Raw genomic sequence first — 19,033 nt, 5'->3', positions numbered from 1 at the left:
CCATCCGTCCCTCCATTCCTCTCTTTCTCAAATCAATAAACATATCCTTGGGTGAGGATAAAAAAAGAAAAAGGAAAACCTTATGCACTGCTGGTAGGATTGAAAATTGGTGTAGCCACTATAGCAAACAGTATGAGGGTTTCTCAAAAACTTAAAGACAGAACTAATAAATGATCAAGCAACACTTTGGGGTATTTATGTGAAAATATAAAAACATTAATTCAAAATTACATATGTTTATTAGAGCATTATTCACAATAACCAAGATATGGAAACAACCTAAACGTCTACCGATGAATGGATAAAGAAAATGAGGTATGAACATACAATGGAATACTACTCAACCATAAAAAGAATGGAATCTTGCCATTTGCAACAACATGGATGATCCTTGAAGGCATTATACTAAAGGAAACAAGTCAGAGAGAAAAAGATAAATACTGTATGTCTCATTTATATGTGGAATCTCAAACAAACAAGCTCATGGATATAGAGAATAGACTGATGGTAGCTTGAGGTCAGGAGTGGAGGATGGGCAAACTGGGTGAAGGGGGTCAAAAGGTACAAATTTCCAGTTATACAATGAGTAAGTCAGGGAGATGTAATATACAGCATTGTAACTATAGTCAATAATATTGTGCTGCATATTTGAAAGTAGCTAGGAAAGTGGATCTTGAAAGTTCTCATCACAAGAAAACAAACTTTTGTAACTATTTATGGTGACAAATATTAACTAGACTTACTGAGGTGATCATTTTACTATATACAAATATCAAACCATTGCACCGTATACTAGAAACTAATGTTATGGCAATTATACTTCAATTTTTTTTAAGCAGCTAGTGCCCTGGCCAGTGTGGCTCAGTGGATTGAGCATCAGCCTGAGAACCAAAAGGCTGCTGGTTCAATTCCCAGTAAGGGCACATGCTTGAGCTGTGGGTTAGGTCCCCACTTCAGAGTGTGCAAGAGGCACCAATCGATATGTCTCTTGCACATTGATGTTTCTTTCCTTCTTTCTCCCTCCCTTCCCCCCTTTCTCAAAAGTAAATAAATAAACCCTTAAAAATAAATTAATTAATTAAAAGAGGCCAAGAAAGAATTTAATGGCCAGGTCTGGCTCATCTAAATGCAATCTATCAATAGTGTTTGCTACCATGGCTGGAATGCAGTGGTCTCAAATTTAAAAAGCAATTATAGTATTTGTTCGGGCATATGGTTAAATTGTACTCTCTCAATGAACATTTCAAGTTGAAAACTGACCACCTCCAAAAAATCTAAGAATTGTTTTTTTATTTCCTGCAGCTAGTGATGAAGTCACAAAAAGTAGTACCATATTTTGCCATGTATAATGTGTACTTTTTGCCCATATTTTTGAGGGAAAAATAAGAATACACATTATACTTATGTATAATGATTATATACCACAGGTATAGTAATCCCATGTATAACACACACAAACACCGTGGATGCCTATTATACAGAGCAAAATACTGCATCTCAGTCCTCATTCTTCTCCCAACTGTTCATACTACCTGTAGGTAGTATTCATACTACCTGTAGGAATTCTAATTCCTTCAAAAGGCTAAAGTCTGCACTTGTCAAAGATTAAAAGAGGAAAACAAAAAAACTCCTAACCTAAAATAATCATAAAGCCATGAATCTTCAACCTGAGATCAGCCCTGTACCAGAAGCCCAACAAACCCTTCCAAACTAATGAATCCACCAAACAATACCACCCCAAACCTCAATGACTTCAAAGGCTTTGAATCAATCACTCCACAAGCCTTCCTGGAAATCAGTAGGAGTGAGAATATTAGCTACCATAAACTCATTATTTTCCAAAACCTTCATGGGCTTAACTTTTCAAAGTCTCTAAGGATATCACTTCTCCTTAATTTCATAATGAGCTTGTACCTCGTAGCTAATAACATTACAATATAATATCAGCAACAGCTAACATTTACTGAGGTCACACACAAGAACCAACCAATGAATGCATAAATAAGTGGAACAACAAATCTCTCTCAAATCAATAAATAACATTTAAATTAAAAGAAAGGAACAATGCTCTACAATAGTGGGCCTCAAACTTTAGTGTGTGTCATGGTCAACGGGAGAGCTAATGTTCAAAAACAGATTGCTAGGCCTCACTCCTAGAGTTTCTGATTTGGTGGCCTGGGATGGGTACTGAATTTCTAATGAGTTCCCAGGCACTGCTGAAGGTGGTGCTGGTACAGGGACCACTGCTTTATGAGAAGGTAAATGACATAATCCGCTGTTACCTTAGTATCACCTTCTCATGTGAAAACACTTCTCTACAGAGTACTTCCAATAAGAGAGACACTTAGGATGTAAAAACACCCCCAGAGTCTGAAAGCTAAAGCATAACTTTTTTTTTTACCCCCACTTCATAAAGGCTCCAATGTCACCAAGGCAGTGGAAATCCAGAAAAAGGAAAATTAAAGACAGAATGATTGCAAACTCCCCTCAACAACCTCTTACATCCACTTTTTACATCTTCAACCTGAAAAGTGTTTCCTTTGGCTCTCCTAGGGTGAGAGAAATGCTAATAGAAAGAGGAAGTACATTGTTTTTTAATACTGAAAAAAATGAGGACAGGCTCTCAAAATATAATAGAATTTTGCCCTATAAAGAGAAAATCTCAAAATGCTATAAATTCCTCTTTACCCCTCTTTTGTTACATTATCCTGCATCTCAAAGAAGCTATTCCTTTTATCCAAGACAGACCCCAAGTCTACACTTTCGTAGGCAGCTTAAATATTGATTATGCCAATGTCATCTAGGATAAATGACTTCAGGGAATAGGATTTGTTAAAAATGTCTCTTCAGTCAACCAGGAAAGCTTCTTTCTTGGATGGGTGCTCTCAACCATGACTAAACTGTACCGAGAGAAATATATTTTAAAATATTAATATGGCCTGGCACCTTCCTGATGCTAATCCTTCCAGGCCCATCCCAATGGCACAACTGGGAAATTAACTGAAGAGAAAAGCAATCTCCCTTCTGCTCTCCACTTTCAGATACTCCTCCTCTACAGCTTTGCCATGCAGACTCATTTTATACACACACACACACGCGCGCGCGCGCGCGCGTGCGCTCCCACACAAATAACTCTCAGCAGGAACCAAAAATCAAAGCCTAAACCCATGGTTTTTAAGTGAGCAAGTCCAATTTCCTTCTTTGTAGCCCTTGACACATGCTGGCTGGGAGCCGTCTGGATTTTTTTCTGCCTTGTTCCTGCACCAGAAGGCTCTGCACTGCAGGTCAGGGGATGATAAGGAAATGAACAGTGTAATTTCCAAGGCCTCTGAACACGGCCTTGTCAGCAGCTCTGGAGGCAGGTTACTCAAGCATGGCTTGAAGAGTGAAAACCACAGAGAGGAGAACTTAGCCAGCCAGCAGTGGCAGGATCTCAGCTGTGCGTGTTACTGCCACCTCCAGCCTAAAAGCCCAAGCCCTGCTGCCTCCCTGGATGAGCTCTGCAGGTAAAAGCTCTTATACCCAAATGGCAAATATACAAGTTCACACTGGGGGAGGAAGATTAAGGATTGGAACTTAGATTCTTCGTGCACTCTTGTGCAGAAACAAAAACATTTAGTGCTCTTCCAGCATACATGAGACTGCTCGTGCTGGCAAACCCACAGCAACAGCCATCCAACATACCCAGCCCCACACCAGGGATATGACCAGAAAGGAAACTCAATTCATATGAAATCTGAATTCAACAGGCCACTTCAATATCTTTTGAAGACAATTTTGGTCCCTCCCACCCCACCCCAACCCTAACATAAGTATCAGGGGCTTTAGAACCCAACCCAAATTTGAAACTTCTTTTACACATAGTGCCGAAAGTCTTAACCAACATGTTTATCTACTCATACTGGGCTTCCTGTATAGGTAGAAGGTTTTTATACTTCAGTCCATTCTTTACCTAGGGTGGGCTGAGACATATTTTAACTCAAATCACGTTTTTCTTCTTTTTTAGTATTTGTTGAAAGCTTCCCAAGTGCCAAGCACTGTTCTGAACATTTTATATGGATTAACTAATTTAATCTTCAACACTACTACATAGAAACTGTTTTCCTCATTTTACAGATGAGAAAACTGAGGCAGAGCAATTAAGTAATTTGCTCAAGATCACTCAGTTAATAAGCAGCAAAGTTGGAGTACAAAAACCAGGTAATCTGGCTAGAGACTTTGAAACTTTTAAGTTATATATGAGTTGATGTGAAATTTAAGTTCAGAAAGCTGGTATTTTAAGTGAGAAATGGCTCCCAATGCCCACCATATAAAGAAAATTCACAATGGTTCTCAAATATTAAAGTACAGAGCAATTATCTGGAGAGTCTTCTGGAAGCAGATTCTGGGCCCCTACCACTAAAATGTATTTAGTAGATCTGGGGTAGCATCCAAGAATCTTCATTTCTGACCTGCAGGTGATGTGATGCACATGGTTTTATGGGCCACACTTTCAGAAACTCTGCTCTAGATGGTAAACTGTGAGTTCCTCACAGAGCAGGAGCCACCTCTGCCAGTGTATACCCAGCACCAAGCACAGTATCTGGAATCTAAAATGCACTCAATTAATGTGCTAAATGATGAAAGGTGATAATGATCTATCATCTTTTAAAAACTCATCATCAATTAATTATATGTCCAGGAAGTACCAAGGAAGAGTTATTTTTTTCTTACCTATAATTGCAAAATAAAGAAGGAACTGGCAGTGCCTCAATGATTACAATGTAAATTTGACTGAATGCAATATTCAAGAGTCACTCTCCAAGTAGCAGTTTAAAAGTAACTCTCCCCTCTTTATATGTAATAGGATAGGTTCAGCGTCAGGTGTAAATGGCTGTTCTTTACAAGCATGATCATCTTACCAAAAAATCCCAAACTCAAAGATCCTTTTATTGTCGACAATGTTAAAATCAGTATGAAAACAAATGAAAGCAATCTTGAACCAACCACAAAAATTAACTTAAAATGGAGCAAAGACCTAAATATAAGACATGAAATAATAAATAAATTACTGTACATAAGAGAAAACATAGGTACTATAACTTATGGACCTTGGTCTTAAGAGAGGATTTTATAAATGTGACCTCAAAGGCAAGGAAAGTAAAAGCAAAAATAAATGAATGGGACTATATCAAACTAAAAAGCTCCTGCACCTCTGGCTAGGTAGCTCAGTTGGTTAGAGCATCGTCCTGAAATGCCAGAGTTGCAGTTTTGATCCCCAGTCAGGTCACATATAGGAGTCAGCCAATGAATGTATGTATGAGTGGAGTAGCAGATCAATGTTTCTCTCTCTCCCTTCCTTATTCTCTAAAATCAATAAATTCAAATAAATAAATAAATAGCTTCTGCACAGCAAAAGAAACTAATAACAAGATAAAAAGGCCACCAACCAAATGGAAGAAGTTATTTGCAAACAACACTTCCAATAACAGGTTAATATCCAAAATATATAAATAACTTACACAACTCAACAACAACAAAACAATACAATTAAAAAAATGGGCAGAGATATATACACCAGGACCAGAACAGACATTTCTTCCAAAAGGACATACAAATGGCCCACAGATGCAAGATGGGGCAAAAGTAGGTTTACAGTTGCTGGTATAGGAAATACAATAATTAATAAATAATACAAGAATAAACTGTGTTTTACATACTCACAGCTCTACACTTATTTTTTCCACACCCTGTATGTGAAAAGATGCTCAACTTCACTAGCTTTTAGGGAAAGGCAAGTCAAAACTACAATGACACACCACCTCACACCTGTTAGAATGTCTACTATCAACAAGACAAGAAATAACAAGTGTTGGAGAGGTTGTAGAGAAAAAGGAGTTCTCATTCACTGCTGGTGGGAATGTAATCTGGTACAGCCACTATGGAAAACAGTCTGGAGGTTCCCTCCAAAATTAAAAATTTAGTTACCATATGACCCAGCAACTCCTTTTCTGGGTACCTACCCCAAAATTTTCAAAATATTTATTCATAAAGATATATGTATCCCTATGTTCACTGCAGCATTATTCATGGTGGCCAAGACATGGAGACAACCAGTGTCCTTCATTAGCTGATTGGGATAAAGAAGATGTGATAACTACATACAATGGAATTCTCAGCCACAAAAAAAAAAAAAACAAACCCTGCCATTTGTGACAACGTGACTGGATCTTGAGAATATCAGGCTAAGCAAAATAAGTCAAATGGGAAAAAAAGTCCCTATGATTTCACTCATATGAACTATAAAACTAAGTGCAACAAATGAACAAACAGGACAAACAAAAACTTGTAGACACAGACAACAGTATGGTGGTTACCAGAGGGAGGACAGAGTGGGTAGGTAGTAAAGGATGAAGAGGCTAAGATATATGGGGATGGAAGGTGATTTGACTTTGGGTGGTAAACACACAATGCAATATACAGGTGTCATATTATAGAATTTTACACTTGAAACCTATATAATTTTATTAACTGATGTCACCCCAATAAATTTAATTTAAATTAAAAAAAAGTCATTTGAGAGTATTTGGGCATTTACATCCAATGTTTCTGAGGTAGTTTTTAAAGTGGGAAAACAAAGAATCTCTCGTAAGAGTTAAAAATTTGTTAAGAATCCTGGAGTAACAACATGATATAAGAATGTGGTAACAAAATACCTGGCTTCTATGTCTGGCTTTGCCACTGACTACCTGGGAGATCCCAGACGAGTCACATGACCTCCCTGGTCTTAGTTTCCTCTTCTATAAAATGAGGAGCTTGGACAAGATAATCTTTCCCTGAGCCCTCCTTGAATTACAACACCGATGTGGAAAACAGAGCTGCTGAAGAAAAAATAAATTAAGCTCAGGCTCCATTGTAGTTAAAGAATACATCTCTGTTCCACAGAAATATAAACTTTCAAATTTTTTCCATAAAGGAAAATGCTTGAGGTCATTTGGCTTCAGTAAGCAAGGCTGACTGCTAAGCTATCACTGAGAAAGAACAGCTACAAAAGGAGGAAGGTGTTAAGAGAGAAAGTCTTGTATCAGTAGGAATACAAGAGACCTGATCTTGGCTGGGCAATGAGGAATTGCATGCAACACAAAAGAACTGAGTTGGAAGGCAGAAACCAGGGCAGGAAAACAAAACCAAGGGCAAAGTGAGATGCTTAGAACAAAGGATATAACAGCAAGCATGATCAGAAGGCAAAATAGCTAAGAACATACTTTATCATTTTCTTTGTATCCTAAAGTAGGGGGAAGTGGTAATATATGCAGCATTCTGAGAGCAGCAGCAGCAGAGTGTTTCTAACCTTGCAAGATCAAAAGCAGCAGCTAAAGAGGTGAGAGGAGCTTCTGGCTGCAAACTTCTAGATCCTTTAGCCACTAGAGCCTACCGGTTACTTTATATGACTTGGAAAAAATAAAATAGGAGTTTCACTTAAACTCCTGGTTTTAGCCCTGGCTCTGTCTGCATGTCAAGAGTTGTCAAAGATAGATCACTACCTTCTGTGGTTTGTAAATTCTTTTTTTCTTGCCTGTTAGAGTGGCAGTGCTAGCACTAAGCTTGGAACATTCAGACAGGCAGTGTCCCTAACTTAACAACCTATCAATCAAACCACAGGCAAGGGAACAGGCAGGAGCCAGAAGGCTCAGTCTTGTTTATTCCTCAACAATCCCGCCCCTCCCCATCCTCATATCTCCGGCTGGCAGGAAGTATGAGGCAGGCGTGCTCAATAACAATTTGGGGCAGTGGCAGTTGCTAAGAGCCATCTCTGGACTCCGAAACAGCACAGTGAGCCCTGCCAGAGAGAGGTGTGGTGGAGCAGAAATGATCCCATGAAGGGAAATCCACATCCTTGGCTAACAGAAAGTTCCCTCAGTTATAGCTTAAAATACATACTTGTATGAGAGAAAAGGTCCTGAGGTAATCTGAACATTCAAACCTCCCTTATTAGCTAGTGGAAGACACATGACAATTCTACCCTACACCACAAACTCCATTTGTCTTCTCTCCTATCTCCAAGGAGGGGTGGGTGGGGGAACTCCCCAAATACTGAGTTTTCTTTCTTCAGGACAATTCCCAGCTCAGAGTATGTGATTCCTAGATTATATCAAAACATGTGTTTTGCCATTTTGACTCTGCTGGCAATCCTACATGGAAGAAACATTCCAAACCAGTAAAGCCATAGGCAAGCCCATCTCAGATTGAAAAATTTTTTAATTTTTTTTATTATTTAAAGATTTCATTTATTTATTTTTTTTAGAGCAGGGGCAGCAAGGGAGAGAAACAACACATCAGTCAGTATGTGCCAGAAACACTGATTAATTGCTTCCCACATGCCCCCAACTGAGAATCTTGTCCGCAACCCCAGCATGTACCCTGACCAAAAATCAAATCGGTGACCTCCCCGCTATGATGCCCACCCGACTGAACCACACCAGACAGGGCTCAGAGAGAAAATCTTAAAAGAGGTTTTCAAAGACTTAGCTCATAGGCTATTGTACTAATCATCAAACACTGACTAAACACCTATCATGCCCAGTCCCTGGGGTCCTAGTTTCTCAAAAGCTGCTCCATTCCAAGACTGTTAGCCTTCTTTTCCTCCTCACATTCCAGATCACCATCTCTCTGCACAAAGTGTTTTCATCTCCTAGCAACATCCAAACATTTATTTAAATAATTATTTCCATGGGCAAAGGTTTTATGTTAAAGCACCCTCAAAACAGTTGAGGGAACAGGGAAAGGAACCAAGAAAGTGGGTTCCTGTTCACAGTTAACATCAAACTGCACAACAAATGCTCTACTTCTAAAGGTAATTCCCAGCAATTTTATCTTTCTTCCAAAAATTGAAGCACAGTTTCCCTACCTTTTCTCTCTCATTCTACTGCTCTCAATCTCCTTGGGCCACAAGGCTTATAACACAGCTACATTATTAAGGGACAAAACTCCGGCACCAAGGTGTATTCTTAGCCAAATGGACTGCATCCTTCAGCCCAATTATAATCTGAAGGGCAGCCTCCCAACCAGTCTCTGCATCTATAAGAGAAAATGTGTTCCATTTGCCTCTCTGTTGGAGACTATCATGGACATTTCGAATTAAATCCTACATGAAGCTAAGCATCATTAATCCTTTCACCCATAGACAAATACTAGGCTTAGAAGATTGCAGCATTTGAGGCAAGAATTTTAAACAGAAAGGAAAATGAAGGCCACTCTCAGAAGTGGCCACTTTCAGCACAGGAGGGACAATGATTACGAACATGGGTATGTATGACAAGAGTTTACTGAAGCCAGATGTAGGAAACAGTCTAATGGGCCTGGAACAGAAGCAAGAACTCCTGGTACTCCTAGGCCTCTTCAAAACAGTATTATCCATCTGCACCCCAGAGAAAATGGTAAATCGCGGCCAGCATAGGATGAACCATGCCAGTAACCAGCTGGAACTTGACTCTGCTGAGGTGGACGATAGCATCTGCCACCTAAACACAGGCAGCTTCTCTGGCAGCTGCCACTGGTAAAAGGGAATAAACCATTGTGTTATCAGAAGAAAATTCATAGCCCTGTTGCCAGGGAAGCCCAGATGTTGCTAAGAGCTACAGATGTGCCACAAGCAAAGACCAAAATATCTACAGCAAAAAAATCATAAGCTACCACTGGAATCCAGGCACTGAGAGGGCACCACCACCTAAACATACACACCCACTTTCTATTTATTAACACTTACATATGAAAATAGGTATTCCCTGTTGCAGCTGATGTAATTACAGAGAAATCAATTTATACTGCATCTGCTGGGATCTGCTGAAAGCACAGGGTGAGCAGAACACAGAGCGGAAAATCAAGAGCCAATGAACAGCTTGTCCCCAGGCCAACCACTCTGCAGGAAATTGTAAGCTGCTGAAGTTTAAGGCAGTCTGAGCTGACCCTAGCCTCACACCTATTCTCCAGCCCTACAAGCTCCATTTCCTGAGACATGAACTAAGATCATCTCCCCAGATGAGAGTCCTTCCTGAGGCTGCAGGCACCTGCCCTTCCAAGTCAAACAGAAGGCATGGTATCATCATTACATTGTTTGGCAGCTATTAAACCACCAGGAGACTTTGATTCCCAATAGTTGAGTGATATACCTGGCCAAGAACTATACCTTTTGTGGCCAAAGAATCTCTTTCAAGGCTAAACTTTCATAGCTACCACACTAACTCATAAAGCCTGATTAAGTACCTCATAGTATAGTCAGTACCTCCTGCCCCCTTGTTTACCTGTCCCGCATTATTCCCCTTTACTCTTTGGTAACCACCAATACAATACCTGGTGGACATCACACCATGGGACTTGTTTAACTCTTTTCTCCTCCCAAGACCCAGCAAACATTTATTTAGTAAACATTTATCCCATTAAGAACAGGATTCAACAGAAAGGCTATTAAGTTTATCGACTTATTAAGTTTACCAATGACTCAGAGAACAAAATGCCAGTCAAGCTGGGAACCACATGAAGGGTGATGCTAGCCTCTGGCAACAAGTGTCTGAGATGGGACAAAACCAAGGTGGGAGGTTCTCAATTTGACTTAGTAGAAAATTCATCCTACAAATAGCTCCCCCCAACAACAAATATTCTTCTCCAAAATGTCCAGGCCTGCTGTTAACGAATCTGTAGCAAATCCCCTGATTTAAAACAAAACCGTATTATCATTACCAACTGCTCTGACCTTGTAGTTGGTCATTCCCCACAAACTAATGAGCCTCCCACAGAGTGCACAGAGCATTTGGTGGTTCGTCCAGGGCAGTTCTGACTCGCACCGGGCAGCCAGATCTGGCCACCTCTTACCTTTTCAGACTTGACTTTCTTTAGCGGGCGACACTCATTCTCCCCTTCCTCTGGCTCCGGTTTAGCTCCCAAAGGATTGAGCGCTGCCCCAGGCTCAATAGCTATACTCCCAAGTGGCTCCACAGCTCCTGTATCAACCCCTGCACTTCCATCATACTGACCACCCCGTGCTCCCAAGGGGACTGGCTGGAGGACCCCAGGATCCTTTTCTGAACAAGTCCCCACTCCTTCGCTTCTCTCCTTCTTGCTCTTAGATGAGCTGTTCTCCTTCTCCTTTTTAGAGCCGGCTACACTACGGGATGCCTTAGTCGCCTTCTCTGAGCCCTTGGGAGCAATAGCAGCAACCAGGCTTCCTGAATTGGCACCATCTCCTGAGCGTCCCTGCACCTCTTTCTTGCTAGCTGCCCCCTCACTTGGAGTGAACAGGGAAGTCCCTGGAGTGGGTTTGCTAGTGTCTTTGCCACTCTTATTCCTTTTGGATTTTGATTTGCCTTCCTTCCCTTGAGGACCTGGTACTGGGGTCACAAACTTGATGTTGTCTGGTAGTGTGGCCACAGCATTGGGAGCCGGTATCCCCACCTCCTTTGAGCCTGACATTTCCAGTTTCTGCTGGTCCTTTTCCAGATCGGCGTCCAGGTCAATGATGAGATTCCCTACTCCAATGTCCCATTCATCCCCACTGTCGTATGTCTCAACCGGGTTTGCATCCACTCCTTTCCCTCCGGAGGCTCCACTGCTCAAGGACATCTTAGAGTCAACGTCCCACCTCAAGATTCAAGGCTCTTCCTCGCCCCCAGCTTTCCTATTTTCAGCTTCAGCTATGTTCTCAGACCTGCCACATTGGTCAGTACATGCCCAGTGGACAACATCATTGCTGGAAAAAGAAAATTTGAAAAGCTGTTAAAGAAAACAATACAGGCAAGGAGACAGCCTGAAATAAACTCCCACACAAAACAGACCCTTTTCTAGGGGCTATCACATCATAATGAACAAAACAAGCAAGTTCAATTGTATTTCTAAACAAGTCACATTGGACCAGAGAAAAGTAATTCCCACTCCATCTCCCCAGGAAAGAGTACAATATTTCCAAATGCCCAGAGATTCTATGGTAAGTCTGAACTAGAAATTCTCTAGAGTTAGTTTCCCATTCCCAAGAGACTTATTTCTACTACCATTGCCAGCTGGCAATCTTCCCTCAATAAATACAAGCCCTGGCGTATCACAGATTCAAGTTCTAGCACAACTTCATTACTCATAGCACAACTTTGTTACTCATAACCTTTTTTTCTCCCTGCTAGTTCTTGAATTACCAGAGACTCAGACCACGGACTAGCAAAGCAAAGGCTTTAAAAGCCCTCTACTGCCTTGGCCAGGTAGCTCAGTTGGTTAGTGTCGTCCAGATATGCCAAGGTTGTGGGTTCAATGTCTGGTCAGGACACAATCAAGAAGCAACCAGTGAATGAGTGAATAAAGGGAACAACAAATTGATGTTTCTTTCTCTAAAATCAATCAATGAAAATTTTTAAAAAACAAGCCCTCTACTAACATGGCCTGTACCTACTAAAAATAATAAAAGCATTGTCTTTTTACTATTGGGGGGTGGGGTATCTAATTATGGGTAAGTACGAATGAAATATAAAAGCAAGCAGAACTGGGAAAAATACATCAGGATAGAGGCCAAAAACAGTAACTAGGAACTATCCTCAGAGATGCCTCAAACAATTAATTTAAATTCGTTAAATCAGCCTTAGTAAACTCCAGGTTTCAAATTATATCCAAACAGCAGAATTGAATGTGGCCTTCCCCACTTCTCACTAAAATGTCTATGAAAACACACACACACACACACACACACACACACACAAGAATAAGAAAGAAAAAGGAAAAAATTTTACCTCATCAATAACTGAACTACTAAAAACAACTACTGAAGAACCTAACACCAGAATGTGGGATAACTCTCTACATTCTTGTTTAAGATTGATGGCACTGTATTGGCCTCTCCACATGAAATAGATAGGCTAAAATGGTTGGGGCGGTGGTGGTAAAAGGGCCAGGTATATCTCTCTCCGGTTCCTTACTCATGAGACCTGAGGAGTATACCATCTAGAAAACCTAGCAGCCTAAATATACCATCCTGGTACTACTTTATGACAAAACCAAAGAGTTCTGTTCTTGCTCACTGTCCTATCCACCATCATTCTATATCCTTTTAGAAAATAACTCATAAGATAACAGAGCAAAAAAAGCAAACCAGTGGTGGCACAATGAATCCTACAAAGTGGATTTCTAACAGGTAAATGCTACAGATAGGACAGAGACCAGACAAATTGTACTTTTTTACCTATCCTCTCACGACAGCATCAAAGAACCAGGGTGCAGTTATAAGAAAAGATGTCATCCTAGGAGAGCAAAGCTGTACCAAGTAGATGCCTGCTAGCAACTGGAATTTAAGAGGAAAGTGGGCACATTAATCTGCCATCTAGCTGGAGATCTGAAGAGAAAATAATCCTTTACCCAAGGAAAACTTAATGCCAACAGGAAGCCACCACTGGTGACATCAAGTCTATGCAGATCTTACTTCGTAAAAGGATGAGCAAAATGTGTGTATGGCCCTGGCTGGGTAGCTCAGTTGGTTAGAGAGTCATCCTGATACACCAAAGTTGTGGGTTCATTCAGGACACATACAAGAAGCAACATACATGGCACATACAAGAAGGAACCAATGAATGCATAAATAAGTGGAGCAACAAATCGATGTTTCTATTTCCCCCCTTCCCCTCTCTCTCCAAAAAAGAAAGAAAAAATCAATAAATTTAAAATATATATATTAAAAAAAGTATATGTTTAATAGGGAACATGATGTAGGAACTATGAAAAAATGCCACCTACAAGGTAAAGGAAACATAACTGTTGCACAGTCAGAGAAATACCTCTGAAAAATTATTTAGAATTCTGAATAAATTTTTAGTAAAATGTTTGGAATTCTCAACACTGCATAAGACTTGGCCTATATAAAAGACTAGTGTAGTATATATTTGTTCATTCATTCAAAGTTTCCTACTATGTGCCAGGCACTAAACTAAGTGCTGGAAATACAGGTCAAGTTAAGATAGTAACACAGGGGAACATGATACTAGAAATTATTCTATTATGAAGGGTAGAAAGCATTTCTAGAAAAGGGAGTGCTAACTGAATCTGCGTTATAGAGGACTATTAAAACATAGTTCTCCCCATCATCATAATTTATCACCTCTTTAATCTTTTTTTTTAAGATTTTTATTTATTTAGGGAGAGGGAAGGAAATGAGAAAGAGAGGGAGAGACATTGATGTGTGAGAGATAATACTGATTGGTTGCCTCACACGCCCCCAACTGGGGACCTGGCCCGCAAACCCAGGCATGTGCCCTGACTGGGAATCAAACTAGTGACCTTTTGGTTCACAGGCCAGCACTCAATCTACTGAGCCACACCAGCCAGGGCCACTTCTTTAATCTTCGCAAGTGTGTTTAGTCTTATAGCATAACTCAACATTCAACTAAGGCTTATCTACTTTCCTCCACTGCTGCACTCTCATTAGTATGTGATTTAACTAATATAACCATTACAACAACCCCATGTTTGTTTATTCTTGGAAAAACAGTAAAACTTTCAAAAGACATTCCTTTAAAAAAAAGAAACCTTTCTCTAGGAAGCAGAATGGTAATGGAAGAGAAAGACTCTAAAGGTCTATGTAAAGGAAAGAATATAAAGTACATAAAAAATGCACACAGAGATTCTGACAGCTCTCTGTTATACTGGCTGATCTGTTCTATGAAAATAGGAAGAAACCCTATCATTCCTTTATAAAAAGACAAAAATTGGGCCAACCTCAAACTACATGAACTAAGGGGGGGATTGTCAGAGGGAATGGGGGGGTACCAGCTGGAGGGGGGCAAAAGGGGAAAAACTGAGACAACTACAATAGCATAATCAATAAAATATATTTTTTAAAAACCCACTAAAAATAAGAATGAAAAAATCTACAAAATTTTCAAGAGGAAAGGCTGTTGTTAAGTCAGGGGTCTCACAGTGAATCAAGTTGTCATATATAAAAGCAATAGATTTTCAGTTATGTAAGAACACATACGCCCATCCTGTTAAAAATTATCTGAAGCACTAAAATCAGTTCAGTATAGCATAAATTTGAATAATTCTTGTAATTGTTTTTGTTTTTTTCTAGTAAACATGAAATACAGCCATTACATTTTTTTAAAAACTGCTTCTCAGAATATGAAATGAACATCTGACTGTCTGTGCTCATTTCATTTCCAGGTTCCACATCTTTTTTTTAATCCTCACCCCAGGATATTTTTCATTGATTTTAGACAGACAGGAAGGGAGAGAGAGAAAGACAGAAACATCAGTGTGAGAGAGAAACATTGATCGGTTGCCTCCTGTAAGCATCTTGACCAGGGATCGAACATGCAACCTAGGTATGTATGTGCCCTGACTAGGAATCAACTCTACAACATATTGGTGTAAGGAACAATGGCTCCAACCAACTGAGCCACAACAGCCAGGGTCAGGTTGCACATCTTGAGTGAGATATTCAATAAATGGAGGGATGTCAGAGGAGTATAGTTTAAGACCAAGAAGCCATTTCATAAGACAAAAGGTCTTATAACTAGTATTCTTTAGTTCGGAAAGGAAAATACTGAAGGGAGACTGGATAGTTAGCTTTAAATATAAGATTATTGCAAAGTAGAAAAGAGAAATTTATTTTGCGATGCTGAGGGAAGAAACAAGACCAGTGAGTAGAAATTACAGAAAGACAGATATTTAACTCAGGAAAAAAATTAACCACCCGAGATTTGCAACAACGGCCCACAATGCCTAGTGACACTGTATCTTTATCACTGAAAGTATTGAGCAGGAAAAGCATAACCACCTGGCAATCAAATTACACAAAGAATTCCTCTATGTGTGGTGAGGGTAGTCTGAACATGCCTAGGGCTTTTCTCAAATCTATAATTCTATTAATATTGCTATGAAAAGTATTTTCCCTACTAGAAAACTACCCAGAATTTCTCAATGATCAGGATGCAAAGAAAACATATTATGAAGACTGGTCTTCAGCAGTACTGATGTTCTCTTTAGAGAACCACTGTCCTATTTTCGAGGGTGTTATGAGTTTTTATGAGTAGTACTTTTCAACCAGGTAACTTTTCAGAAATCTGGCTTTCCAAACCCAGCAGGCGTCATAGTAACTTTGGTGGTATATTTCCAAAGACACACTGTAAAATTGCCAAGGATTCTTTAATCGGCCTGGCTGCAACAGCCAAGCCACTTTCCATCTGCTCTCTACAGTTTTCCTGGCTTTACACAGCTAATAATCAACTCTCTGACAGGTCACTGCAGAGATATTTAACCCCAGGAGGTAGGACCACTAACATGCTATCTGGAAATGAAACACACTGACTTCTTGCTTCCGTGGCAGAGAAAAGTACAGAATCAGGAGAACCAATACCTTACAGAGAACACAAGGCACTTTCAACTTGCAAGAGCCTTCTTAAATACTTTCCTCTCTCTTTTCTCCTTCTGCCATATTGTACTCCACTTCTCTGTTTAGGATCACAACTCACCAGACTCAGGAATTCCTTGTCAGTACCATTTGTGCCTTATTTCTGCACCTGATCTTCTCTCTGTGGGGACCAAGCGAGGTCATCACAATCATTCCCTATACCCTGTTCCTTAACAACCGGAGTTCAAATTCCAGTTTCTTCTCTGGAACTTGACTCGATCTCTCAGACTCCCAGTCCATAGACTGGTTTGCAATCACAGACTTCAGGTCATTAATTGCTTTAGGGCACAAGCCATAGATCACACCACTCAAAAATGAGCAAGACCTCTCTTCAAGAGGCTCAGGAAGAGAAATAAAAGTCCTCATGTGAGGCTTCTGCCCCTAGCCAGGGGACATAAGTAGCAACTGACCTTACCTAAATGTAAACATAGTAAGAACAGTACTTCGCTTTCTACCTAGACAGAGCTCCACGTATCCATCCTAGAGGGCTTCAGAGAGAGGATCTCTTTAATTGCCAACAACCCAGAGATAATATGATTTAAGTGGCAAATTGTCCAATGTTATTCTACTGTAAATTTATCTGTTATCCCCTCTCCTTACAGGTTTTGAATCAATCTTCTTATAGACTTTGACCTGGGCAAGCAACCACTGTGTATAATCTGCTTGAGAACACAAAGGTCATACACATTTGGATGTGAGGGTGATCTGTCTGGCTAGGTAGTTCCCTCCAAGAGCCCTATGTACGAAGAAAAAAATGCTATACCAAATTCTAGGAATGTAGCATGGTGTAGGAAGAAGAATACAGAACTTAGAATCAAGAGATGTGATTTCTGGACTCAAATATCCATTGATACTAGCCAGATTCTAGCCAAGTTGCTCCATTAAATATTTTTTTTCATTATAAAATGGGAGGAGAATCCATTATGACTTATCATGAGGAGGCAAATCTGAAAAATATAAAACAACTAAAAATATAAAATGACCCAAATATTTTGACAATGTTCTGGTGTCTGAACTTAGAGAGCTGTTTCATAGTTATACCTGTATAAAGTTATTTAAGGCATTTATAAAAATAAAGAAAACACGTTTAAAAAGTTTTTTTACAAATTAAATTACAGGTAGTACTGACATCCATTTGAGTTCTATGAAAGAAAATAGCAATCCTTTCTTCTTCAACAAATTCAGTGCTCTGGGTTTTCCCTTTATGGTACTCCTGCCTTGAGGTATGGCTCATAAAACTCTCCACTACAGTGTCTGACAAAAAGACTCCATCTTGCTTCAAAATCCCTCAGTAACAAAATACTAATCTCAAGGCTCATGGTTTTAACATCTGGACTACCTCTTCACCAACTGTTCCAATCCACTAGGATGCTGACCCCACTGACAGGACAGGCCTTCAAATCCAAATTGTGTGAGTTTCATAGGGTTTGATGCCCCAGGGAACTGTTAATAAATAATAAATGGGATATAGCAAGGTTACTAGAAGAAAACCCTATCATACCATCTTCCCTGAATTCCATATGCTACCGTGAATCACTTCGTACTTAGCCAACCTCAGGTGTGGCTAGTACAGCATGTAAGCCATCCTCAGTGATGCTGAGCTTACCCTGCTAGAAGAACAGGCATCTCCCTCTCCAAATGCCATGCTTCATAGGAGCTTGCTAATCAATTCAATTTCCACCTAGGGCTCTAACGAGAAACAATCAACTTTCCTTTGGGTATCTCCCTTAATTTATTACATTAATTACCGTAACAAAGGAACTGTGTCATCTCCTCAAGTACCATAGCTCTCAGCTTATATGTCCAATGGGGATCAGATAAAGAACAGACTAACAGTACCAATTTGAGAAGAGGGATACAATTCAACAGGGCTCATCTGACCATGTGTCACCTAAGGACATAGAGTCAAAGTGTAGCATTTCTCAGTCTCTGAGTGTTTATACGCTGCATCTCATGAATAGTTTTATAACCCTCACAGGCTGCTGCTCTCAAAGATCATGAGGCTTGACCTGTTTCATTTCACAGAAGAACTGACACTTGCACCAGACTTCCACCAGGACATAGCTCTTCAACAGGGCTCAGGTTTAGAGCTTTGGTGTTTGTTGATACTGCCCTGTGCAGGCATACATCCCACAATAGGCTAAACAGCATATTGAATATGTAACTAATTCAATCCCAACCCTATAAGGATTCATTTGGTGGAACTAGTCCACAAAGAAAATCCCTACCAAGGTCTAAGTGTAAGTAGACCAAGAAGCAGAAGGCCAAGATCATCTCAAGTAAATCCACCATTCCTTGTCTCCTAATAATGATGGCTATGTAGCCATTTTTAATTTAGTTCTCATTCTCAGAGGTGAACTTCCTGTGCTAATGAGAAAGAGGTGATATCAACTTCTCAGAAAAAAAGTGAATAGTGGTGATAGGTAGGAATCAGGAGATCTAAGAAATGGGCCTTCCACACAGAATTGTTACGTCAAAGCTTTTCTGTATGTCAATCTCCTCATCTCTAAAACGGGGAATAATATGGGCCAAGTTCATAGGCATAAAGGAAAAAGAAAAACCTAAGTATTTTCTAGGAAATACATGATTTACCTTCACTTTTCATATTTTGGACCACACCTC

General features: G+C 39.9%; 1 protein-coding gene across 3 annotated transcripts in view; it reads right to left on the bottom strand.

Annotated features, from left to right (window-relative positions):
- The window catches only part of ZNF609 (zinc finger protein 609), a 194,500-nt gene that overhangs the window by 157,362 nt on the left and 18,105 nt on the right, over positions 1-19,033 (bottom strand). Inside the window, exon 2 of one of the 3 annotated variants that reach the window (XM_045822233.1) lies at positions 10,849-11,722. The exons of 1 other annotated variant lie outside the window; for it this stretch is intronic. In XM_045822233.1, coding sequence (XP_045678189.1) covers positions 10,849-11,595 — 747 coding nt within the window. In that variant the 5' untranslated portion in view covers positions 11,596-11,722. The remainder of the gene's footprint in view (positions 1-10,848; positions 11,723-19,033) is intronic. One more of the 3 variants, XM_045822234.1, reaches the window with a different exon arrangement.

Source organism: Phyllostomus hastatus, unplaced genomic scaffold (assembly GCF_019186645.2).
Source record: "Phyllostomus hastatus isolate PE091 unplaced genomic scaffold, TTU_PhHast_1.1 phas_scaffold_501, whole genome shotgun sequence".
Classification (NCBI taxonomy): domain Eukaryota; kingdom Metazoa; phylum Chordata; class Mammalia; order Chiroptera; family Phyllostomidae; genus Phyllostomus; species Phyllostomus hastatus.
The sequence above is the reverse complement of the archived record's forward strand: the minus strand, read 5'-3'. Positions and strand labels throughout refer to the sequence as shown.